Source organism: Herpailurus yagouaroundi, unplaced genomic scaffold (assembly GCF_014898765.1).
Source record: "Herpailurus yagouaroundi ecotype Mexico unplaced genomic scaffold, PumYag 77, whole genome shotgun sequence".
NCBI lineage: Eukaryota > Metazoa > Chordata > Mammalia > Carnivora > Felidae > Herpailurus > Herpailurus yagouaroundi.
This window is the reverse complement of record NW_024412388.1, coordinates 27,752,894-27,780,173: the sequence shown is the minus strand read 5'-3', so window position 1 is coordinate 27,780,173 and position 27,280 is coordinate 27,752,894. Positions and strand designations below refer to the sequence as shown.

Below are 27,280 nucleotides of genomic sequence, written 5' to 3'. Positions count from 1 at the left end.
CCTATATAATCCATCTAGTTGCTTCAGATCTATTACTGCCACTCTGCTTGTTCACCTCTTCCTTAAACACTGAGATCCTCTGCCAGCCATTTCTACTGAATGGCAACTCAGATTTTATTTCCTTTAAGTCTGTCAGGACTAAGCCTGTCATGCAGTCTGTCAACCTAAAATCCATTACAGAATATACAAGTAAACATTAGGCAGTGGTGGGTCATCAAAGAACCTAGTTTGGAAAACTAGTATAGGTCTTTAGAAGGCTAGGAGTCCCTATTCTAGACAGTAGAGATGAATCTTTATCTAGTGCCTTCCAAAACACCCGGTACATTCCTACTAGAATCCCTTCTAGACTCTTCTAGAAAGAGAAATAAATTAATGGATTACAAACAGGTAGATTTCCATATAAGAACTTTTTTTTTTTTCTGAGAAACTTGTTAAAAGGTAAAATATTAAGAAAAAATAAAGGGCAGCTGTACTTCTGTGAAAATATGCCAAAAACCAATACTGAGGAGGTTGAGGTACCCTTTTGCAAAACAGCTAAAGTTAAAATCTGCATTTCTAAAACAAAGCGTATCCTGATATTAAATTGAAACTAAAATGGCAGCACCCTTTGTTACCTTATTATTTCATGTTCTTAATCTTATTTAGGAAAAAAGGGTGTGTGTCTTAACACTAGCCTCCAATCCTGCTCATCTCCTTACTGTTTAGTGCAGTAAATGTCAGACTCTACTTAATTAAATAAATATAGCAGCTATAGTATTATAAATGTATGGTCCTCAATGCCAGTAACCTGATACTGTCATAACATGTATCAGCACTTTACCCAGACACATTTGCCATCCAGAATATACATTAAACTCCCAACTCTTCTTCATATGAAAATCAATTATACCAGTGGCTGGGACTGACATTTTAAAGTAAATCTTATGCATCATAGAAAACAGCAGACCAAAATTTAGCATTCATTATACAGTTTAGTGAGCAAAGGCAGGAACAGAAAGGTCACTGTTGAGTTTCATGACCTTTAAATTCAAAACAATCTTTTTTTTTTTTTTAAATAAAAAAAGATCAGGAATTCTACACCAGAGTGCAATAATAATTAAAACAAATTTCAAAAAGTATTTGCCACTTAGTCTTTTATCTTAAAATTCTAAGCACAAGGTTCCTTTTAATTAAGTTTGATATACCAATTTGTTAGTAAGCAAAATAGAAATATACTATACATATTCTTTCAAGTTAACCAACCTTAAACTAGCAATGTTGAAACTGTAAGAAAGAAACCCTAAAAAAGAACTCACTTCAAAGGTAAAGCTTTATATTAAAAAACGTTTTTGTTTTTTGTTTTTCCTCAGTAAAAGTCCTTCCAAATAGATTTAAATTACGGGTTTCATTCTACCACATGGAAAACTAAGCAACTGAAAATGAAGTGAAGCACTAAATAGGCAAATGGTATCTTATAGTTCTTCCCTGGGCCCTATAGTTTCCCACATGTCTGTGTAGCTCCCATTGGTAAAGGAAGGTGTTTTACTCATACTGAGCAAGCATATAACAATCAAGGATAAACTATTTTCTTCTCTTGTTCATGTTCCTGACTATATTCAGTGAAATTTTAATGTAAAAAAAAAAAAATACATGCTTTATAGGAAATTTTTGGAGGAGAGGGGCAGGGTTGGGAGAAAAAAAATGTATATACTATACAAATATTACTTCATGTAAAGAGCTTTGAAACAGTGTTGTAAATTGCATTTCAGACACTTCAGTAATAATAAACATACAAAATACAGTACTTTCTTAGTTTTCTGGCAGAGGAACAAAATATTTCATACCTGTTGGAGGACACGGGCTCAGATTATAGGCTCAAAATACAGTAAATTGGCAATAAGAGTGGATTACAGGTAAGAGAGAAACTAAAGAGCTAATCCATTTGATATCATGTGCAGATGGAATTCTGAAAGGTTTAAAATGCCCACTGGAAACAATCTGTAGTATCTACACTCTGAACCAGTGCAAAAAAAAAAAAAAAATTAAAATGCAATTTTCATGAGTTACAAAGTGCTAAGCTCCCCTGAATCCAATGTTACTGATGAACTTGATTTTGACAGCTCTATAATATTTTCAATACCTTAAAACAAAATCAATAAAACAGAAGTTTTGTAAAACCTTTTCCATATTTCAGTGATTTAACTCATTTAAAATGATCAGTCCTAACCTCCTTTGCCACCATAACCCTAATTTTAAAAGGAAAGTTACACTGGTGATAAATTGGCAAAAAATGTTTTAAAAATATCATTTTACATTTTCCTAATTAATTTTAGTAAATGAAAATGGGCCCTAACCAGTATGATTGTTCAATAAACATGATCTATTTTCAAAATATTAAATGTCTTCTAAATCTTAAGTTATTCACTGTCATTTTTTAAAAAGTAGGCTCCACACCTGAAGTGGCACTTGAACTCATGATCCTGAGATCAAAAGTTACATGCTCCACCAACTAAGCCCCTATTCACTGTCATTTCTTACATCAAAGTTCAACTCTATCTCTAATATTTAAGATCAGACTCATTTAGGAAATTTAACTTCCTTCATTTTCATTAGGATTTTTAAGACATTCTTTAAACTTGAAAAATTACAAAACTTTCCTTCTGAAATTAAGGCTGTATTACTTTGCCCTTTTAAAATTATGGAGGTGCCTGTTTCTCCCACTATCTGTGGTAAAGAAATCAAACAGACACACCTTTCCTTTAAAACTGCTTATTGCACTAAAAGACAGCAAAACAAGTTGTCAGTTCTTAAAATAAACATGATTACATTTCTATAAAAGATGTTGCCAATACAGTTCTCTAATTATTAAAGCACTATCCTAATAAATATAAAAGGAAGCTGTACTTCAAAACATACATATATGTATATATATATATATACATACATATATATATAAGCATATATATATGTTTGTGTGTGTATATATATATATATATATGAAAATCACATTAAGGTATGAGAGGCAACAAGTAAACTAGCAAAAAAAAAAAAAATTAAAATAAAAAAAAAACCCTCAGCAACCCCTTCTCTCTCTCCACCCAATTTCAGAGGCCTCAACCCTAAAGAGTTTCAATCATTTAAAATATTTGCCCTTTATGAAAGCTGTAAGGGATTTTCATGTATAACCCATAGCAACAGAAGGCTTTAGAATACATATCAGTTATAGAGAAATTTCTGAGTTACAACTTCTGACAAAGTTTTATATTTATAGCAGCTTTAACAAACTAAAGAAAAATAATAGTTTAAGATTGCTACTGCTTATATACACATTGCACAAATGGCAAATGTTAAGTTCAGAGCAGGAGTGGGCAGACACTCTCATAGAAACTTCATATATATATACGTATATACACACACACGCACACACACACACATATATATATATACATACATATACATGTGTGTGTATATATATAATAATTTTGTTTAAGAAAGCAATATCAAGAGTTGAGGACTTAGAATTGTGTATGAGACAAGAGACAGGAGTAGGGTGTGCAAAATAAAAATAAAACTCTAGTTTGCCATGCTTCATATCCAAATGAACCAGATACATGAACATCTGAATGTCACTGGTAGCATCAGGAAAAAAAAATGTAGGTGATGAAGGCGAGGGAGGTAGAGAGAAATCAAAGTGGTGGTGGGAGGATGATAAAAGGGAAAAAAGTTTCCCGATGGAATGAACTATAAAATACACACACAGACACATATATATCTACTGTCAGTGTAGATCCAGATATATATGCATATGAAGTATACATGTATATATTTAAAATATACACAGATACCTTTCACAAGAATACACGAATGCACATTAATTTTTTTGCACACATAATTGTGAACAATCACTTTGATTATTCATGTAAGGTGTGTGTGTTTTTTTTTTTAAACCGTCATTTACTTTTTCTGTACTTTTTTTGCAAAGATAGTTGTGCTGCCAAGCAACTTGAGGTAAAGGCATTAAAAGGGTTAGACTACAAGAAAGTGAAAACAAAACAATGGCGATACTTCCTAAGGAGACCGCACAAAAAAGCAGTTGGCTGGTTTCATATTGCATAATGGTGCTGTGTTCCTTGATGAAGTAAACAATCTTCCTTATATTAACATAAAAATCAGACCCTGGTCCCCACACAGTGTTGGTTGCTGTATGGCTGGAGGCATTCCCACTCAACTGACTCCACTGGAAACATACGCTCTATGTCGATGCATCTTTCAATTCTTCCTCTCAGAGAATATTCTTGGACTTTTTAAGCAAAGTACATTGTGCGTAAGGTATCTTGGTGAATCTGTACAGCCTTGGCAAGAGCTTGTGGATCTCGTCCATTGCTCTGTCCTGAAACATGACTTCCTTCAGCACTGTAAGAGAAGTGGCAATGAACACAAAAACAAACCCTATTCTGATGTAGTAATTTTAGAAAATATTACTCATAGAAAATTTCAAAACTATTTATATTAAAAAAAGAGAGGCTGGCATTATGAACATTTCTATCACCCAGCTTCAATGATTATTAACCCAAGGCCAATTTTGTTTTACTTCTCTCACCTCCCCAGGATTGTTTAGAAGCAAATCTCAGACATCCCATCATTTTGTCTATTAGCAATGATCTCTCCCTTGAATTAATCTGGTAAAGCAACTAAATCACTATACCATTCTAATACTAATAAGCCTAAAGTGCACATTTTAATGGAGCCCTTATCTTGGGTAGTCAGTTCTGCCTATTGTTCCTTTTCATATGGACCACTGAGTCCTCTAACAGCTTGTGGCAGAGAGGCACATACATGGAAACACTTAAAAGAAATTTTGCAAGAAAAGCCTAACATGCTGACCCATACTTGGTTTTGGGTGAGAATCTGTATTTGTTGTGCTTTTATACTACCTGTCATGTTCTTTGTCCACGAGATGGTATCTGGCTCTGAACGCTACCAGGTGAGCATAATACGCTGGTGCAGGTATAGAAACAGATCGTGTACAGCGCACGTAAGTGTGGCAGAGCTGGTAAGTCAGCAGCTGAAGTTCATCTGCAGTAAAGCAGTTATCGTCCCATAAAACATGATAGTGTGAAGGACGGCTGGTACCCTGTAGAGAAGGCAGTGGCATGTTCTGTTGGTTTTTAAACATGTAAATAAATGCTCATCACAGACCAAGTTATATTAAAAAACCAGCTTTGCACATTAGTAAAATAAAACATACTTTACTTGATTCTGGGTACATAGCCAAACGAAATGAAAGCAGAGACTCAAACAGATACCTGCACACCCTTGTTCAAAGTAGTAGTATCCACAATAGCCTACAGGCAGAAGCAACTCAAGTATCCAATGATGGGAGAATGGATAGAAGGTGGTATATATATACAATGGACTATTATTCAGGCTTATAAAGAAAAGTCTAGGGGCCCCTGGGTGGCTTGGTCGGTTAAGTGTCCGACTTCGGCTCAGGTCATGATCTCACGGTCCATGAGTTCGAGCCCCGCGTCAGGCTCTGTGCTGACAGCACAGAGCCTGGAGCCTGTTTCGGATTCTGTGTCTCCCTCTCTCTCTGCTCCTCCCCTGTTCATGCTCTGTCTCTCTCTGTCTCAAAAAAATAAATAAACGTTAAAAAAAAAATAAAAAATAAAAAAAGTCTAACACATGGATGAACCTTGATGACACATGCTAAATGAAATAAACCAGTCACAAAAGGACAAATACTGTATGATCCATTTATATGAGGTAACTGGAGAAGTCAAATTCAGAGAGACAGAAAGTACAGTGGTGGCTGCCAGTGGCCAGGGGTGTGGTGGGGAAGGGGAATGGGGAGTTAAGTGTTTGATGGGTATAGAGTGTCAAGGAAGATGAAAAAGTTCTGGAGATAGATGGTCTTATGGCTGCACACAATGTGAAGGTACTTAATGTGACAGACTGTACACTTAGAAGTAGTTAAAATGGTAAGTTGTATGTTGTATAATTTTACTATAATAAAAAAACCCAGAACATTTAGTTGAGTTCCTCTGTAATAGTTACTATGTTAGATACTGCAGATTCAAAGAAAAACAAAGTCAAAGGTTTCCTTTCTTTTGGAAAACATAATTCAGTAGAGGAGTTAATGGCATTTATAATTAAAAAAAAACTAACAAAAGCTATAGTACTACTGGCACTTAGTCCTGTATGAGAATACCAAAGGAAGTAATTATATGGCTAAGCCATGGTTCTTCACCAAGGGGAAGGGGAGAGAGGGAGATTTTGTCATTTTTGGGCAGCCAGTGTGAGAAGACGCCAGAAAGAGTCAACAGCCTTACCAAAAGCACAGGGGGAATGGCTAATAGACCTGTGTGAGCAGAGTATGGTGCACAAGGGAAAAAAGATGAAGTCTGAAAATAAAGTTTGGAATCAGATTCAATGACATGCCTCAGAATTTGGACTTCTACCTGTAGGCAGCAGGGAAAGTACTGCATGTTGGGTTTTTTGGTTGTTTTTTAAACAAGAGAGACTTTAGTTGGGATGAGACTGGGGTTTTATTAAAGTGATAGCAATAACATGGAGCCTGGATTAGGAATAGGAAGACTGGAGCACCTGGGTGGCTCAGTCGGTTAAGCATCCGACTCTAGATCAGGTCATGATCTCATGGTTCGTGAATTTTAGCCCTGCGTTGGGCTCTGTTCTGACTGCTCAGAGCCTGGAACCTGCCTTGGATTCTATGTCTCCCTCTTTCTCTGCTCCTCCCCTGTTCACGCTCTCTCCCCCTCAAAAATAAATAAACATTAAAAAAAAAAAAAAAAAAAAAGAAACAGGAAGAGACTGAAAGCAAGGGGAATATCCAGGAGGCTGCTGCATTAGTTTGAGCACATGATGATGAAGATCTGAACTAAGGAAATGGAAGTAGCAAGAGAGAAAAGGAGAAAGATGAGTTAATACTTTAACAAGTAATTTGAGCATCATTTGTTAGATACTGTGTAAGATTCTGGGGATAAAATTCAAATTACCAAATCTTAGCTCCTCCAAATTATAGGCTTATAATGCATTTATATTGTACATTCACACATTCAGTATTTACTGAACACTCACTATATGCCATGTCCCGTATTGAATGCCAGGCGCACAGTAATACATGAAGAGGAGACATGGATGTGAGCTCTGAATGATAACAGAGGGCTTGTGAGATTGGGGGGAAGAGCATCTCAGGCACAGGGAAGAGACAGAGTAAAAACCCTAAATACATGTGATTCATTCAGTTCTATCACTGTTCTTGTCTCCATCACCATCATCTTTTGCCTGGATTATGTTAAGACTCCTAGTTGATGTCCCCTACACAACTCTTATTCCCCAGGAGAATCTGTTTTCAGTAAGAGTGAATTAAAACACACACATACACACACCATATACCTAACGATGTTCATGTCCAGCTTAAAGCCTCTTAATGGCTTTCCAATGCACTTTGACTAAAATCCAGGTGCTCATCCCTGCCTGACAAGGCCTGTATAATTCAGCCCCGGCTTGTCTCTCTAACCTACCCCCATGTTGTGGTCACAGCCTCCATTTGATTCCTTCAATGGATAACGTTTTTCTACCAAAGAGCCTGTATGTGCCTCTGGCAGGAATTTTCTTCCCCCTTCTTGGCTTAACTCCCACTTATTCCTCTTGATTTTACCTTCAATGTCATTTCTCAAATGTGATCTCCCAACCTAAATCAGTTTCCCACTAAAATCTCTCTTCCTAGCTTTACTTTTCTTTTATTATGCTTATCCCAATTTATAAATATGTATTTGTGAGATTACTTACTTAGTAGGTCTCCCCCCCCCCCGCCGCCAACAACCTATAAAAGTAAGGGACTGTATTTATTTGTTCTCTCTGTATACCTAGCATCAACACCTATCTTCTAGGAGGCAGACACAATAAATATCTGTTGACTGAATGAATGAGTAGTCTCTGCCTTTTGGGACTTCACAGATTAGTGTAAGGGGGAGAGAAACAGAAGCATGGTTACAATGCTGTCTAATGAATGCAATAAAGAGGTATGCATAGGGTGCTCAGGCAGTGCAGAGGAGGGGCATTTGTCTTGGGGAAGGATGTAAGAAAGGCTCTGGGAGGAGCTGATCCTCAAGATGAATCTTAAGGGATGAACAGGACTAAATTAGGGAAGGAGTAATTAAGGTAAGGGAGAGACATGGTCAGGAGAGTTATGAGAACTCTGTTTAGAATGGCTGTAGTCCTGTTGTGTTTCTGTGTGTTTGTGTATGTGAAAGGGAGGAGATATAGAGAGGAGGAGAAAAAGAAAGGAAAGGAGGAAGGAAGAGTAGGAGAAAAAAAGCAAAACAGACTGAGGTGTAGCAGAAGTGAAGGGAGCAGGATGCAGACATCAGGAATTGAGTATGTATGCTGTCCTAAGAAAATGAGACTTTACCTTCAATGGATATGTTAGCACGAAATAGATGAATGATAGGGTCTTATGTTTTAATTAATGAGGGAGAACAGATTAAATGGGGGCACTTAGGATCATTTTGCAATTGTACAGGAAAAGTAATAATGAGAGCTGAATCAAGCAGGGGAAGTGAGGATGAGAAGGGTCTGAGAGTGAGATGGTAAATTCTACAGGGTTGAGGGGTGGATTCGAGAAGGGTGGCAGGTGAGAGGGTGTAGTCAAAAACAACCTCAAGGTCTGGAAAAAGTTCTCTCTGTAAAGAGATTTCAAAGTCATAAATATTTAAACTTAAAAAATTTATTTATTTTTTAAATTTTTTTTTTTCAACGTTTATTTATTTTTGGGACAGAGAGAGACAGAGCATGAACGGGGGAGGGGCAGAGAGAGAGGGAGACACAGAATTGGAAACAGGCCCCAGGCTCTGAGCCATCAGCCCAGAGCCTGACGCGGGGCTCGAACTCACGGGCCGCGAGATCATGACCTGGCTGAAGTCGGACGCTTAACCGACTGCGCCACCCAGGCGCCCCTAAACTTAAAAATTTAAACTAAATGAAGAACAAATGGAAAGGCAAGATGAAAAGAGAAAAATGTGTATGGAAATCAAATGGTGGATGGTTTCAATGAGTGAGTGACAACAGTATTGAATGCTGCAGAGTTCAAGAAGCAGCAGTGGAAGGCTGCTATAAATTGAAGAGGATACAGCTAATTATAGTCTCTTCTGTTAATATAAACATTTTACAGAAATATAAATACACAGAGGAAAGCACATGGACCATAAGTGTATAGGATGAGGAATGTTCACAAATACCCATGAAACCAGTACCCAAATCAAGAAGTTGAACATTAACTGCAACCAAGAAGTCCCTTTGTGCCCTTTTGTGGTCACCATCCTATCTACTCTGCCTTCAGTAACTGGACTTTTAACATTATAGGTGACATTAAAGATTGTATCTGCTTTTGAACTTTATAATAAATCACATCACTGGATCACAGTCATGTGCCCTTCGGGTATGACTTCCTTGGCTTGACACTGTGTTTGTGAAATCCATCCATATTGTTGCAGCATTCTCTTTGTTGTAGAATATTCTGTTGTATAAATATACATTATTTATTTCTCCAATCTACTGATTGTGGGCATTTGAATTGTTTGTAGTTTTTGACTATGACCAGTGCTACTCTAAGCATTAACGTACTATCTTTTGGTGAACATAGATATGCATTTTCTGTTGGGTATCTTGGAGATCCTGGGTCATAGAGTATGCATATATTTAACTTTAGTAGATGACAAGACAGTTTTGAAAAATGTTCATGTTAATTTATACTCACACTGGCGAAATGTAAAGTTTCAGTTGTTCTATCCTTAATATCATTTGTCTCTTTAAATTTCAGGTGAGTGTCTTTAGGCTATTGTTTTAAGAATAGTTTAGTTACAAATGGAAGAAATATACGAGAGAATAACTTGAAGGGAAATACAGGATCAAGGAACTGTAGTTTAGGATGGGGAAGTGTCAGCTAAGGGGATGAGGTCAGAAGCTTGGAAATGACTGAAGGTACAAAAAGAAGGATAACTGGTGAACTGAGACCAACTCGAGTCAGGCGAGAGCAAATCTGAACAACACTACACACTGAACCTTTCCTCCTGTGAGAAAGGGGAGAAGAAAGCAGGCGTGACTGACAGTATAGTTTCTTACTGAGGTAAAAGGAAGGGGTCATGTTCTGAGTGTCAGGGCAAGAGACCAAGGTTAGGGCCCCTTGCAAAATGGTATTAAGAGCTAACAAAAGAGGAGTTCAAGGATTGTTAAGCAATAGTGAAGGAGATCTTTGAAGTTGTGGTGATTTATATCAGGAAATTATAATTTAGGACACTGTCTGCTGTGATTCCTCAACAGGGAGCATTTATCTTTTTAGGAGAACTCCCTGTGGAGGCTCAGAGGGGTCCCAGGCTCCCTTCAGTTAACACATTTCTAATAGTATGTCAGGTGGGTTTTTTTCCCCCCCTGCTGTCCTGGAAATTCAAGTAGGGTCTGAAGGAGAGGACTAAAGGTGTTAGGCACCCCACAGTCTAAAGAATTACCAATCTTTGGAGCCAGCCACCTCTCCTCAAGGGCTCACTGAGAGAAGCCAGGTTAGGACAGGTCTTACCATCAATTCCCTGGTGCTGGCCTCTTCTCACCTAATCCCCATCCTCCCAGTAGAGGAAAAGAATGATTATGGGTTTTGTGAAAACATGAAATTGCAGTTGTGAGGAAAGGTATACTCTCTCTCATGAAATATAATAAGAGGGACTCCAGGAGAATCCATTATAAAGATAAGAACCTGTTGGAAAGGGAGACTTTTATCTCATGCCCCAGCTGGACACTTCCCGAGCTCAGAGCCCACAGGCCCACTCTGCCATCTCCACTGGGCTGGAATGGTAAGAATTACTATAAACAGTTTTAGGAGCCTAAAGGACTGAAAGTGAGCCTAAGTGCAGGAGCTCCTAAATACTAGCAGACTGGCAGCAATATGAGATGAGTTAGAGTACCTGAAGGAGGAGGAGAAAGACGTATCTCAGAATCAGGCCATGGTCCCCTTCTCTATTCAAAGTTACCAGGACCAAAGCTCTAGCCTGATCTGGGAAGGTAAAGGGCGGAACAGAGTAGTAGCAAGCTTTGACGTGATTTGTAAATTTAAGTTTTAAAGATGAGTGTGAATTTTACCTCAAAATAAAATGCAGAAGGGAGAAAATAATACCAACAAGACCAATAAAAAGCATTAAATGTTATGGAATTTGGCCAAAATGTTGAAGGGTCTGTTAATCACTGATAAAGTTAAAAACAATGACACAAAAAAATAATCTCTTATACTGGTTAGAAATGATTGGGTTTTTAATTTTAGCTGGTAAAAAAACAAGACTCCAACAACAACAACAAAACAAAACCCAAGACTCCTGTTTTTATCTCTGAGAAGTTTGAAAATTCTAACAAAGCTGAGAAGATGTGTAAAAAACCATCCTCAGTCCTCGTGAAATGTTCCTGGTTATTTACTGACTAAAGTTTCAATTTAGTGTTCAAAAGGAAAACTGGTCCCTAAAATTGCTGGTTAAACACAGTATGGAAGTACCTCTGCCTTTAAGATTCATAATGACCATTTGCCTATCAGTAGCATACAAAAAATCTAGAGTAAAAAAATTCTGTTTAACCAGCATTTCCAGAATTCATCTGAACGAAGAATCTTTTTTTCTTTTCTATAATATTTATTGAAAAGTCACAGCAGTAGTGTTCCATGGGATACATGGACAGAAACACTCATTTAAAAAATATGTGCTCCAATTTTACAGATTTTATCTCTGGAAGGTACTTTTAACTTTGTTTTGCTAAATGACTGTTACCACCCACAGTGGAAATGTTTGACATTGATTCACTGACTGTGAAATGGAACAGATATAAGAACACAGATAAATGAGTGGGATAATAATTTTAAAGCTGTAAGAGTGGAACAAGGGGTTAGTGTATGTGGGACATACAAGACTTTGAGATACAGCTGTTCAGCATAGAACATCTTCCTGAAATTTGTTTTAATCAATGGCAAGTAACCTAAAATAGTTTGGTGCTACATTCTGTCAGACATCCTAGGAACAGAGGTTCACTCTGTCATTGAAAAGTTCGAGAAACACTGAATTAAGCTTATGTTCAGGGCACCTGGGTAGCTTAGTTGGTTAAGGGTCAGACTTTGGCTCAGGTCATGAACTCACAGTTTGTGAGTTCAAGCCCCACATCAGGCTCCATGCTTACAACTTGGAGCCAGCTTGGGACTCTTCCTCTCCCCCACTCTCTACCCTTCTCCTACTCAAGCTTGTACTCTCTCTCTCAACATACCTAACTAAATAAATAAGAGGATTCATTTAAAATAAATAAAGCTTATGTTCTACTAAGTAATAAAGCTAACAAATAATGTGATCTTATGAAAAAAGTAAGACTCTTTTAATTTTTTTTTTTAATGTTTATTTATTTTTGAGAGAGAGAGAGAGAAAGAGAGAGAGGGAGAGGGAGACAGAAAGTGAGTGGGTGAGGGGCAGAGAGAGGGAGACACAGAATCCAAAGCAGGCTCCAGGTTCCAAGCTGTCAGCACAGAGTCTGACAAGGGGCTCGAACCCATGAACTGTGAGATCATGACCTGAGTGAAGTCAGGCACTTAAATGACTGAGCCACCGAGGTGCCCCGGAAAGAGTAAGACTCTAAAATTATTTCAATGAAACTTAAAGCTACAAATTGATAAACTCTTTCACATGCTCAATATCTGCCAGTAAATGCCAGAGTTCTCTATGAAGTATTATTATCAAAAAGAAGCAAATGTCAAAGGAAGAATCAAGTATTTTAAAATTTTTGAAGTTTTAGGTTAAATTGAGGACCTAATTTGGGAGATTTATTCTGTTAAACTACTTACATTCTGGTATTTTAATAGAAATAAGCCCCTCTCCCCAAGGTAAGAAAGGGAAAGAAATTTATTTACTGAAAGTTTCATCTAATTTCATGTGGAAACAATTTAGAGTGTAGAAAACAGTGTTTCTTTCAATTAAAAAAATACACATAACAGGGCGCCTGGGTGGGTCAGTCGGTTGAGTGTCTGACTTCGGCTCAGGTCATGATCTCGCTGGGTTTGTGAGTTCGGGCCCCGTGTCGGGCTCTGTGCTGACAGCTCAGAGCCTGGAGCCTCCTTCAGATTCTATGTCTCCTCCTCTCTCTGCCCTTCCCATGCTCGTGCTCTGTCTCTCTTTCTCAATAATAAATAAACGTTAAAAAAGATTAAAACAAAACAAAACACAACACATAAGAGTGGAAGTTCCTGAATTAGAACATTTTGCTGAAAGTGTAGGCTTACCTGTATTCCAGCATGGCTACAGAGGTAAAAATCAAACTCATATGGGTGTGTAATGTCTGTATCAACTGTTGTTCCAGCTGGGATATTGCCACTTCTTCCAACCTAGATTTGTTCGGCCAAAGTTTAAACAAACGAGACAAAGGTAAAGAATGTATCTAAAAGCACTTTTAAAAATGTATAAATATATCAGCTGATCCTGTGTTTCACTACCTTTAACTTGAAATACTACTTGAGCAGGCATTAACCGGAAACCTTATTCTAGTCCTGGTTCCTATTCTTACATAGTGCTGAAAGTGAGAGCTGATAAACAACAAAGAGTTACTAGTTGTCTATTGGTGCTTAACTAGCAGGTGATCCTAATATGGGTGGAGCACGTAAAATTTTTCTTAAAATTACTTTAGGGGTGTCTGGGTGGCTCAGTCAGGTAAGTCTCTAAGTCTTGGTTTCAGCTCTGGTCATGATCTCATGGTTTGGGAGTTCGAGCCCCATCAAGCTCTATACTGACCTTGTGGACCCTGCTTGGGATTCTCTCCCTTTTTTCCCCCTCCCCCAAAAGAAATAAAAATAAAAATAAAAACAAATCTGCTATACATGTTCCAATTTATGGTACCTGTGAAAAACAGGCACTCTTGAATGTGTAATTTATGAAAACTAGCATTTTCCTTGGAAACACTGTATTTTTAGAGAGCAAGAATGCTGACAACATACAACAGTAGTAACCATTTGTTAACTATGTGCCAGGCACTTAACGTATATTATTTCTAATCCTAATAATCCTGCAAGTCAGGTGTTATTCCCTCCTGTTTGGGAAACCTAGGCTCAGGAATATGAAATAATTTGCTGTACAGCACACAATAAAGGGCTGAACTGGTAGTGAAATATGGAACTGATTGCAAAGGTCCTATTCCTTTTATTTCATACTAGCAGTTTTAACATCTTGTAAGGAAGCCAACACCATGATGGCGATGGTGTGAATGTGACTGGAATGGTTCAAAATTTCTGATAAGGAAAGGCTTATTTTTTAAAGTTTATTTATTTATTTTTGCAAGGAGCCGAGAGAGACAGATTCTGATGCATGCTCCGGACTCTGAGCACAGAGCCTGACATGGGGCTTGAACCCATAAACTATAAGATCATGACCTGAGCTGAAGATGGACGTTCAGCCAACTGAGCTACCCAGGCGCCCCAAAAGGTTCCTAATAAAACACTTCAAAATGCATATGTATACTCACCTCTACCTCTGTATCTCTAACACATTTAAAATCAGTAATTCTAAGTCTAGGTTTATAAGGTTAGCAAATTAGAAACTATTTTACTGACTTAGACATTCTTTCTGCATGCGAGGGACCACTATCAGGTACTGGCATGAGTTATATATAGCTATGTAGCTATATAGCTATGTAGCTTAGCCTTCACTAAGCACAAAACAAAGAAAACAGTTCATACTAAGCACAAAACAAAGAAAACAGTTCATAATCAACTAAATTATGCCTATTCTTAATACACAAATCAAATTAACACGTATAAAAAGGTTTACTTTACTTACAGAGACAGCAGAATGGGTTCATATCACAGCTTCACCAGTTTCTAGTTGTTCTATCTAGGGCATGGTATTTTAACTACCTCTCATCTATTATTAGTAATAGTATTTAGAACAAAGGTGAAAGAGAAGCTGACAAATGAAGGACTAACATGACTAAACATCAGATGCTAGTAATCATTAAATCTAACTTAGGTTTTCCTAATCTTGCTTCTGAAGAAACATTTGGTTTTTCAGGCACAAAAAAAATTTACATAGAAATTTGGGGTCAAAGGCCTTTAACAACTGGAGGCCACAATAAAAAACTAACACTACTGCCATCAGAGAGGTTAACAGTGATTATAAGCATTCTGGAGCCAGAGTGCCTGATTTGAGTCCTAGCTCTACCAACAACTAGGCTTGTAAACCTTGTTCTTTAACCTCATATGCCCCAGTTTCCTTCTGTGGAAAATGATAATAATAATAAATACCCCATAGTGTTGTGATGATTAAATGAGTTAAATTTATAACAAATACCTATAACAAATACCTAGTTTGCTATGATTATTTCTTTTTCTCTATTATTTTTCTTTTTTCTTTTCCTCTATTATTACCACAAACACCACCACTCTACAACTAGCCAACCTTTATTGTGTGCTTAGCATGTATGTGCCAAGCACTGTTTTAGGTATATTACATATTTTTATTTATTTAATCCTTTTAACAACCCAAATAAGGAAGAAATTAATATCACCCAAACCTTGCTGGGATGGAAACAGGCACAGAGACGTTAAGTTACTTGCCCCAAGTTACATGGAGAGTGTAACCAAAGACAAAATATATACCAAACCCAGCATACACTTCTCACTCTTTTCTGTTGAACCCTTTCCCCAAGGAGACACTAACACTTGCAATTCTCAAATTTCTCTGCTCCACAGTTTGAAGGATGGGAATGGAGCAATGGAAATGACAGCAAGACTGTTACTTGCCTATGCTTCATGCAGACAAGAATACAGATTTCCCTAGGTATTTACACTTCCTCCTCTTTCTAATTATAAAAATACATAGTCATACTACAAAACATAAAAATGAATTCTGTGAGGGGGTGCCTGGCTGGCTTAGTTGGTAGAGCATGAAATTCTTAATCTAGGGGTAGTGAGTTCAAGACCTACATTGGGTATAGAAATTACTTAAAAATAAAATCTTGCGGTGCCTCAGTGGTTCAGTCATTAAGTGTCCTATTCTTGATTTCAGCTCAGGTCATGATCTTGTGCTTCTTGAAATCGAGCCCTGCATTAAGCTCTGCAGAGCCTGCTTGGGATTCTCTCTCTCCCTCTCTCCCCGCTCCTTCACCGCTTGCACGGGTGTGTGTTCTCTCTCTAAATATATAAATAAACATTAAAAAAAAAACAAAGAGGGGCGCCTGGGTGGCTCAGTCAGTTGGGTGGCCGACTACAGCTCAGGTCATGATCCCACGGTCTTTGAGTTCCAGCTCCGCATCGGGCTCTTTGCTGACAGCTCAGAGCCTGAAGCCTGCTTCTGATTCTGTGTCTCCCTCTCTCTCTGCCCCTTCCCTGCTTGCTGTCTCTTTCTCTCAAAAATAATAAACATCAAAAGAACAAAAAAACAAAAAAAAAAAAAAAGAGAGAGAGACATTCTGGGGTGCCTGGGAAGCTCAGTCGGTTAAGTGTCTGACCCTTGGTTTTGGCTCAAGTCACGATCTCCTGGTTTGTGAGACTAAGCCCCTGTCTAGCTCCATGCTGACAGTGCAGAGCCTGCTTGGGATTTTCTCTCTCTCTCTCTCTCTCTCTCTCTCTGCTCCTCCCCAGTAGTGCACGCTCTCTCTCTCTCTCAAAATAAATAAACGTTAAAAAAAAATAGACATTAAAAAAACAAAATCTCAAAAAAACTTCTGTGAATTTTAAAGGAAGCATTATTTAAAAGTTGGTTTACATGAATTTCCACTAATCACTCTAGAAAGTCCGTAGGTGTTTTTTTAAAAATATCTATCTATCTATCTATCTATCTATCTATCTATCTATCTATCTACCTACCTACCTACCTACCTACCTACCTACCTACCTACCTACCTAGTTAGAGCACGCACAAGCAGGGGAGGGGCAGAGAGGGAGAGACAGAATTCAAAGCAGGCTCCAGGCTCCGAGCTGTCAGCACAGAGCCCCATCCCGAGGTGGGGCTCAAATCCATGAACTGTGAGATCACGACCTGAGCCGAAGTTGATGCTTAACCAACTGAGCCACCCAGGTGCCCCAAGTCCCTAGCTTTTAAAAAAACTAATTCTTACAAGATTATTTTAAAAAATGAATGTACCTTATTCCCTCTGAACATTTAAGACACATAGGAATAGAAAGAACAAGTTTAAAACTATGAGCTTCAGGACACTTGGGTGGCTCAGTCAGTTAAGAGTCTGACTCTTGATTTTGGCTCAAGTCATGACCTCCGGTCACTGAGATTCAGCCCTGCTTAAGATTCTCTCTCTCCCTCTTTTTCTGCCCCTCTCCTGCTCTCTCTCTCAAAAAAAAGTAATAATAAATAAAATTTAAAAAATGCTTCTCCCAGGGGCGTCTGGGTGGCTCAGTTGATTAAGCATCCGATTTTGGCTCAGGTCATGATCTCATGGTCCATGAGTTCAAGCCCTGTGTCAGGCTCTGTGCTAACAGCTCAGAGCCTGGAGTCTGCTTCAGATTCTGTGTCTCCCCTCTCTCTGCCCCTCCCTAGCTCATGCTGTCTCTTGGTCTCTCTCTCAAAAAAAAAAAATAAATAAATAAAATAAATAAATAAATAAAATAACACACACCAAAAAAAAAAGATTCTCCCATCCTTAAAAAAAAAAACAAAGAATTTCTTCACAATAACAAAAAGCATTAACAGGATTTTGAATACTTGGAGAATAGAACTTGGTTAACAGAAATTCTAGAAAATTAAAAGCAACAACCTATTTGGATGCTTTTATACTCATAATCTGCTAAGTTGAAATCTGCTAGTATATATTGGGACCTCTGCTTGGCAGAGAGCCTCTGTTAAGTGTTCTATGAGCTCTGTTAAGAGCTATCTGAGGTAAGTTTGTCTTATTATAGCATTACAACAGATGTAAAATTACCCTTTCTGTCCTATCAGCACAAAACAATCGAGTGTGATGTCTCTTTTGAACTACAATGTAGGTTATTCCAGGTTGATAGTCTTTTTCCAAACTGATGCAGGCTTCTCGAATTGCTAGTAGTTCATAATATAATACCTAGAGGAGATGAAATGGAAACATCTGATATAGTCAGTTGTTCTCTTATATATGCTTCAAACTAAGATCATAATTTAGTTTCAGGACTTCTTAATCTTATCACCTTACAGTTAAATACACTTCTTTATTCCATTTAAACTATTATCAGAGAATGATGTTAGCAATCAAGGCTTACACATCCATAGTAAGCTTTTTAGAAGGGAAAATCTAAGGAACCATCAAATTTTGACTTTTGAGAATTTTCAACCTAATTAAGGCTTCTAACTTTAGAACTAGATACCATATTATAAACCCAGTATCTGATTTAACCACAGAATGATGAGATCCCAGGCAACCAACCTGCCTAAACTGTCCCTCTGAAACACCATCCCGATAAAAGATGATACGAGTAGGTTTGAACCGAGTTGACTTATAAAATTGAATGAGAAGTTCTCGAACCATGGAAGCCAAGTCCTGGATGATCTCCTGTCGGGGTCTCTGAACTCTTACTGTGGCACAGTATCTGCTTGGGTGGGCATCCATACTACCTACAACCTAGGTTGGAAAAAGGAAAGAAAAATAGAAATTAAGACAATCAAAGCTCCATGATTATGAGTTTTACAATAAAAAAAACTGAAAATAAGCACATGGATTTCATTTAAATTTGTAGTTTACTATATAACATTATTACTGTTCATTTTCAAAGTAATAAAAAATTGATAATTCCCAGTGAAGAAAAGAATAAAAGATCCAGTATAGGGTCAAAAACTATTTTCTGGAGTACTTGGCTGGCTCAGTTGGTAGAATGTATATGACTCCTGATCTCAAGGTTGTGAGTTTGAACCCCACATTGGGTACAGAGATTACTTAAAAATAAAATCTTCAAAAACAAAACTATTTTCCTATGAGTAGGTTGAACTTTACATTTAAAAAAAAATCAGGGCGCTCAGTTGGTTGAGCGTCCAACTTCGGCTAGGGTCATGATCTCAAGATTCATGAGTTTGAGCTCCATATCACGCTGTGTGCTGACAGCTCAGAAACTGGAGTCTGTTTCAGATTCTGTGTCCCTCTCTTGTTCTGCCCCTCCCTCACTCATGCTCTGTCTCTGTCTCTGTCTGAAGAATAAATAAAATATTAAAAAAATTAAAAAAATATGGTTTTAGTTTATTTATTAAAATTTTTTTAATGTTTGTTTATTTTTGAAGGAGAGAGAGACAGAGTGTCGGGGATGGGGGTGGGGCAGAAGGGAGGGAGACACAGAATCCGAAGCAGGCTCCAGGCTCTGAGCTGTCAGCACAGAGCCCGATGCGGGGCTTGAACTCACAAACCATGAGATCATGACCCGAGCTGAAGTCGGTCGCTCAACTGACTGAGCCACCCAGGCGCCCCTGTTTTTAGTTTTAAACTCTACACCCAAAGCAGGGCTCAAACTCACGACACTGAGATCAAGATTAGCATGCTCAGGGGCCCTGGGTGGCTCAGTCAGTTAAGTGTCCAACTTTGGCTCAGGTCATGATCTTGCAGTTCATGAGTTTGAGCCCCACATCCGGCTCCTCACTGACAGTGTGGAGCCTGCTTGGGATTCTCTCCCTCTACCCTCCTCCCTTTCACTCCCCCATTTGCCCATGCACATGCACTCTCTCTCTCAAAATAAATAAATAAATTTAAAAAAGAAAAAAAAGAGGCACATGCTCTACTGACTGAGCCAACCATGCACCCCTGCACTTTACATTTAACAAGATTCTAACTTATAGATGTTGTTGGTATATATAAAGATTAGTAAGGAAAGAGAGACAAAAAGACATTCTTAGAAGAAGAGAAAGGAGGTAAGTAATAAAGAAGACCCATTCAAACGCTTCATTTTTCTTTATATCTTTTACTCACAGACCTACTGAAGCATAATCTCTGGAACTCAAATATTTTTAAAAAAAAGTTTATTTTGAGAGAAAGCATGCATGAGCGGGGGAGGGGCGGGGGGGAAGAGGGAGAGAGAGAGAGAGAAAGAAAGAGAGAGAATTATAAGCAGGCTCCGTGCTGCTAGCGCAGGGCTCAAACCCGTGAATCATGAGATCATGACCTAAGCCAAAATCAAGAGTCAGACGCTTAACTGACTGAGCCACCCAGGTGCCCCTGGAACCCAAATATTTTTTAAATGTCTACACATCATTCTAATCAGAGCTGAGTCTGAGAATCAGCTGGTCACTCTGCCTCCAGCTTCTCTTTCTTCCAGTGTAGGATCTATATCAAAGCCATATTTCAAAAATGGAACTCTGTAACCCCATGTTCACTGTACATGTAGTCAAGATGTGGAAACAACGTAAGTGTCCATCAATGGATGAAAGCATTAAAAAATGTAGCATATATAAACAATGGAATATTATATTACTCAGCCATAAATAAATAAGGATGAAATCTTGCCATTTGTGCAAATATGGGTGGACTTTGAAGGCATTATACAAGTCAAAAAAGTCAGAGAGAGAAAGACAAATACCACATGATCTCACTTCTATGTGGAGTAAAGCAAAACATAACAAAATAAAACAAAAGCAACCAAGCTCATAGATGAAGTGACTGGATTGTTAGTTGCCGGAGGCAGGGGGTGGGTGATGGATGAAATGGGGAAGGGGGTTCAAAGATACAAATTTCTAGTTATAAAATAAATTCTGTCATTGAGAGGTACTGTATAGCATGCAGTATGATGATGACTATCATTAATAACACTGTACTGAAGATTTGAAAGTTGTTAAGAGAGTAAATCTGAAAAGTTCTCATTACAAGAAAAAAATGTGTAACTATGTATGGTGACAGATGTTAATTAGACTTACTGTATACATCTTTTTACAATATATACATATATCAAATCATTACGTTGCAATTATGGGTCAATTATACTTCAATTAAAAATAATAAAAAATAGTACTTCAAAAGAGCACCTAACTTCCTGTCAGTAATTTAATGCCTTATTACTTGAAACCAAAATATGGAAAATTCTTATGTTTCTCTTCTGTGTTAGGTCAGACTAGAAAATAATCAAGAGTTTTTAAAGAAATGAACTAGAACTTGTCTACTATGTACACAGGATTTTATCTACTTTATCATCTATAGGTTAAAAAAAAAAAAGAACTCTAGCCATTTCGTTCCTCTTAATGGTATCTCATTACTAACAAGTAAATCTATACCCCTTTGTGTATGGCACAAAAAGCCACACAAAAGCTTACTAGCCTCACATCTGCTATACTGCATTCCAATTTCCTACATTGCTCAACGTTCTCAACACACCAGGTTTTTGTGATCTAAATTTTAATTTATATTGCTATTAAAGTAGTATCTATTATACTATGTGGCATTTATTACTTACATTTGTTTTTCACACTGGTCTTTAAAAGTTCTTGGGAATAGAAGCCATATAGCAAAAATAATTAATTAATAGATTCTATTTACAAGACCTCTGATAATAATAAAAGAAAATGGATATTTGGCAGAAATGGATTTAGTAGAAAAGGACAATGACTACCCAGAAGTCCAAAATTTAAGCTAGGCTTAAATTTTCTCGGAAATGACCCCAAGATAGCAAATTCAAAGTAAGTCTTTTGAATTTTTTTTGAAAAAATAATTTCATCTTCTATAAGAGCATTTTTATGAATATCGGAAGTGGCTCAATACTACCTCTAGGACATGTAAAATGGCAATTCATGTGTAACTATAAGAATAAAAAGCAATAAAATTTACTAACAGATAAAAGCAAATTTCCTTCACTAATAAAAATAGCTTTGGAATCTTAAGAATTTTAACATTACTATCATTTACATGGACAAATAAAATGTACCAGGTTGTTGTAACTTAAGATTTATGTAAAGTTTATTACAAAGGTAACAGAAAACATGTGTAAAACATTTTACAGTTTAATTTGTGAAATTTATCAAGTATGGATAAAATATGTTGACATTTTCAAAATGTTGGTATTTGTTAAAAATCAAGGAATTTCAAGGTGGGTAAAAATATTATCTGGCTTTCTGAAGTTTATAAGAACTACACTTAAAAGAACTGACGAAACTTTACAAACATAGAGGTGGGCAGAGACATAAAAGGCAAATGTTGGGTGTCTGGGTGGTTCAGTCAGTTAAGCGACCGACTTCAGCTCAGGTCACGATCTTGTGGTCCGTGAGTTCGAGCCCCATGTTGGGTTCTGTGCTGACCACTCAGACCCTGGAGCCTGCTTCAGATTCTGTGTCTCCCTCTCTTTATGTCCCTCCCCTTCTGGTGCGCTCTCAAAAATAAATAAACATTAAAAAAAAAAGGAAAATGTTAAAAGTAGGAACGGTAGTATTAAAACAAAGAATTCAGGTGCAAAGTATTAGACTGGACAAAGGTAGAAGAATTTTACATTGAAAAAATGTAAAGACACTACTGAAATACATAAACTCTTTAAATAAAAACTAACTGAAAATATATAATCAATAGAGAGGTCAAATAGGTAAATTAAAGTAGGAAACAAAAGACTTGAATAATACAACTAATAAGCTTGATTTAATAAATATATGTAACTTGTAGCCCCCAAACCAGAGAATAACCTTTTTTTTTTAAATTTTAAAATGTTTATTCATTTTTTGAGAGAGAGGCAGAGAGTAAGCAGGGGAAGGGCAGAGAGAGGGAGACACAGAATTTGAAGCAGGCTCCAGGCTCTGAGCTGTTGGCAGAGCCCAATGTGAGGCTCAAACTCACAAACTGCAAGATCATGACCTGAGCCGAAGTCAGAAGATTAACTGTGCTACCCAGGTGCCCCAAGGGAATGATCATCCTTTTAAAAAAATCCAAAGACTATTTGAAAATTGGTTCTAGATATATATATATTTATAAAAATTGGTTTCAAAGAAAAAATGTCATTAAAATTCAAAAAGCTGAAACCAAAATGTTGATCCTCTAAACTTTAGACAAGATAAACCTAATGACACTCACAGCAGCAATAGAAGGCTTCTTCCCATCACCAGCTGGTGGATGAGTGACATCTGCTCCCAAAAAGATCACGGGTTGCTGGAACACAGAAGGTCTTAAACACATTTTTTAAAAGAGTTAGATAATTCATTTTTTCATAATGCATTTATCTGTTCATACTACTGCCACACAAATACAAGTTGCTGACACAGCACAGAGGAGGTTTTACACAGACAGCTTCAAAGGCCTGAATTACTGTTTTATTCTCTTCATTCATAAATCCCTAACTCAATGAAGTAGAGCTATCACAATAGGTCTATCCAATGTCCTATTCAGAGCAATTTTCTGCCTTAAGTATTGGTGCTGGTGATTGCAAAGGGCAGGCATTTTTCATAAGAGGCATAAAATGATAAACTGCCTCATATTAATCCCAGTTTGTATCAATCTTTCTATAATCTATTTACATTTAAACTATGTAATCTCTCAAGGAGAAAAAGAATCATTAACCTTTTCACTGAAAAGGATTACAGGAATCTACTACTCCCCTTCCTGTGGCCAAAAGTATAAATACTTAACAGTCATAAAGTAGTTGGTCAGTCATTTTATTTAAAAAACGATATCCTTTATGGGGTGCCTGGGTGGCTCAGTCAGTTAAGCATCTAATTCCTTATCTCGGCTCAGGTCATGATCTCATGGTTCATGAGACAGAGCCCCTCATAATGCTCTGTGCTGACAGTGCAGAGCCTGCTTGGAATTCTCCCTCTCTCTCCAGCTTGTGTTCTCTCTCAAAAAAGATAAACATTAAAGAAAACCAACAATTATATCCTTTAAGATTCAAATGATTGTCTCTTAGTTGGTGGACTTGATAGAATTCTATACCCATCTCATTTATGATTCTCATCTATTTAACAGACAGCATGGAAAAACAGAAAACAAAAAGGGCTTTTGTGCCAAACACACATGGGTCTATCCTTATTCTAATGCTTATCTGTGGTGCATTCTAGTCAAGATATTTTTTTAAAGCCTCAGTTGCTTCAACTATTAAAAGGAAACCTGTTGTTCAATTCTCAGTCTCTTGCCCAGCACCTGTTTCTAGGTCATTATGTCATTCTTCCTAAGAGCTCTTAGACATGATAACAATTTGACAGTAACATCTGTTGTCCCACTGAAGGTAGCAGAGGTTGACAAGGCTCACTTAAATGATTCACTTAACTGACATGCCCCACCCAAGACCCTCCATTCTTCCCTTCCCCAGATTAAAGAGGACTATCAAATAACGAGAAAATTCTTCAAGTTGAGCTCTCCAGTGAGAAATACGTAAAGTTCTCAAATACTTTCTAGCTGGGAAAGAGGTTATTTGTATATACTAAATAAAAATGGAGTTGAAAGGGGATTTTTCACAAGGGAATCTCTTAATCTTGCCTTAAATTTTTTTGCTAAAATGTCTATTTATCTCCCATGGCAGGAATCATCAAAAATGTCTCTTACACTGATTTTAGATATAGTGATATATAGAAAAATTAAGATGAAAAGTAATTAACATTTAATTAAGTGATTAGCTTATCTTACCTTTGATGAGGTACAAGAATATTATTGATCCCTCCGAGTTTAACATTTATCTTTAGGCACAAGTTTGAGAGAGTTTGAGGGGATGTTTTTATTACATTCTTGACTTGGACACACTGCGTAGCCATACCCAAAAGTGTATCTCCTACACGTTTCACTTCCGCTATGGAACAAATACAAATACCTCCAGTTAGAAAAAAGGTCAAGCTTCACTGAAAACTAAGCTACTATATTTCCCCCCTTGAAATACATCACTGGATTACAGGACTCTAAAAATTATAACAATACTAAAACAATGCTGTTATAATTTAAAGTATACTGCCTTGAAGATTAGCTTAAATATTTAGTGATAATTTTCCCATTTGTTTTCTTCTTTATGTAAGCAAGTATATTTTTGTCATCATAAAAATAATATAACCATAATAACTGAAAATCCAGAAAGAAAAATATCACACATAATCCCTTGTTAGCATTTTATTGTACTTTCTTCCAGTGATTTTCTCATTTATATTATTTTAATGCAGTTATACTCATAGTATAGTTATAGCATTCAATCTTATTTTGCAACTTTTAACTTAAAATTAGTCTTTACAGTGTATGGGGCACCTTGGTGGCTTAGTTGGTTAATTAAGTGTATGACTCTTGGTCTTGGCTCAGGTTATGATCTCACGGTTCATGAGTTCAAGCCTTGAGTCAGGCTCTGTGCTGCCAGAGCCCACTTAGGATTCTCTCTGTCTCTCTTTTTGTACCTGCCCCCCCCCCAACTCTCCCACGTATGCTCCTTCTCTCAAAATAAATAAACATTTAAAAAATAAAATAAAAAGTCTTTACAATGTAAAGAATAAAAGGTCCCTATAACTTTCCTTCTCTTTGCCATTATGACAACCATAAAGAGTTCAGTATACATACCTTCTTTTTTATAAAACACATAGAAAACGTTTCTTTTCAATGTTTATTTTGAGAGAGAGAGAGAAAGAGAGCAGGGCAGAGACAGAGAAGGAGAGAGAATCCAAAGAGGGCCCTGAGCTGTCAGCACAGATCCCGATGCAAGGCTTGAAATCACCAACCGTGAGATCATGACCAGAGCCGAAATCAAGGGCCAGATGCTTAAGCAACTGAGCCACTCAGGTGCCCCACACATGGAATGAATGAATGAATGAATGAATGAATGAATGAATAAATAAATAAATTTTAAAAGTAAACCTGCATTCTACTTTGCAAACTGGCATTTTCATTTAATAATGTAGTATATTCTGAATCTTAATATATAAATTGCTATTATTTGTAATAACAACAGTCTGTTTTTTTTTTTTTTTTCCAACGTTTATTTATTTTTGGGACAGAGAGAGACAGAGCATGAATGGGGGAGGGGCAGAGAGAGAGGGAGACACAGAATCGGAAACAGGCTCCAGGCTCTGAGCCATCAGCCCAGAGCCCGACGCGGGGCTAGAACTCACGGACCGCGAGATCGTGACCTGGCTGAAGTCGGACGCTTAACCGACTGCGCCACCCAGGCGCCCCAACAACAGTCTGTTTTTAAATGTCATAAAGAATCTAATCAGTCATACACAGATATGTTTATAGCTTGTTCCAGGTTCTCATTATTTCAAACAAAGCTACACAAATAATATCCCTGTACATTTATTTTTGTTTGGTTATGTAACTACAGCTTCAGGATACATTTCTACAAATAGAATTGGGTCAGAGGTATATATATTTAACATTTTTGTAGATACTGATAAATTGCTCTCCAAAAAGGTTTATTCATTCACTCAACAAATATTTAATGTGCACCTAATACATGCTAGTACTGTGTGAGGCTCTAAATACACAATGTCTTTGAAGATGTACAAACGGCTAATAGTCACATTAAAAGATGCTCCACATCACTAATTATTAGGGAAATGCAAGTCAAAACCACAACACGATACCACTTCATACCCATTAGGAGGTTATTACCAAAAAGGAAAAAAAAAAAAAAAAAAAAAAAAGAAAAGAAAATGACAAGTATTGCTGGGATATGGAAAAACTGGAACCCTTGTGCGCTACTGGTAGGAATGCAAAATGGTGCAGCTCCTATAAAAGAAGCAAATACAGTAGACTTGAACAGCATCATTAAATAACTGCAGTTAAAAGACATTTATAAAATACTTCACTTAATAACAGCAAGAATATACATTCTTCTCAAACTTATACAACATTCAGTAAGACAGACCTCATTCTGGTCCAAAAACATAACTTAGCAAATTTAAAAGAACAGAAATCATACTAAATATGGTCTCAGACCACAGCGGAATTAAACTAGAATTCAGTAACAGAAAGATAGCTGGGAAATCCCAAAATATGTGTATATTACATTAAAAGTATACAGACTAGGAAGGAAGAAATAAAACTGTTTGTTCACAGGATACATGACTGTCTTGGTAGAAAATCCCAAAGAATGAAAGAAACACCTCCTGGAACTAATAAGTGACTATAGTAGGGTTGCATGATACAAAGTAAATATACAAAAGTCACCTGCTTTCCTAAATGCCAAAAATGAACAACTGAAATTGAAAATGAAAAACACAATTACCATTCACATTAGTATCAAAAGAAAAAAAAAAGATACACTTGGGTATAAATCTAACAAAATGTGTACAGGATCTATACAAAATTGTAAAATTCTGATAAAAAGTCAAAGAGGCTCTAAACAGAGAGAGAGTACGTCTTCAAGGATGGGAAAACTTAACATTCT

General features: G+C 37.1%; 1 protein-coding gene across 7 annotated transcripts in view; it reads right to left on the bottom strand.

The window, feature by feature from the left end:
* Window positions 1-3,785: 3,785 nt before the first annotated feature.
* LOC121026292 (protein argonaute-3) overlaps window positions 3,786-27,280 on the bottom strand; it is a 116,836-nt gene continuing 93,341 nt past the window's right edge. For 6 of the 7 annotated variants that reach the window (XM_040469160.1, XM_040469171.1, XM_040469177.1 and 3 more), the window contains 7 exons: window positions 24,547-24,706; window positions 23,002-23,092; window positions 18,406-18,600; window positions 17,932-18,066; window positions 13,292-13,393; window positions 4,914-5,113; window positions 3,786-4,392 (listed from right to left, as the gene is read on the bottom strand). In XM_040469160.1, the coding sequence (XP_040325094.1) occupies window positions 4,284-4,392; window positions 4,914-5,113; window positions 13,292-13,393; window positions 17,932-18,066; window positions 18,406-18,600; window positions 23,002-23,092; window positions 24,547-24,706 (992 nt within the window). In that variant the 3' untranslated portion in view covers window positions 3,786-4,283. The remainder of the gene's footprint in view (window positions 4,393-4,913; window positions 5,114-13,291; window positions 13,394-17,931; window positions 18,067-18,405; window positions 18,601-23,001; window positions 23,093-24,546; window positions 24,707-27,280) is intronic. The other variant, XM_040469164.1, reaches the window with a different exon arrangement.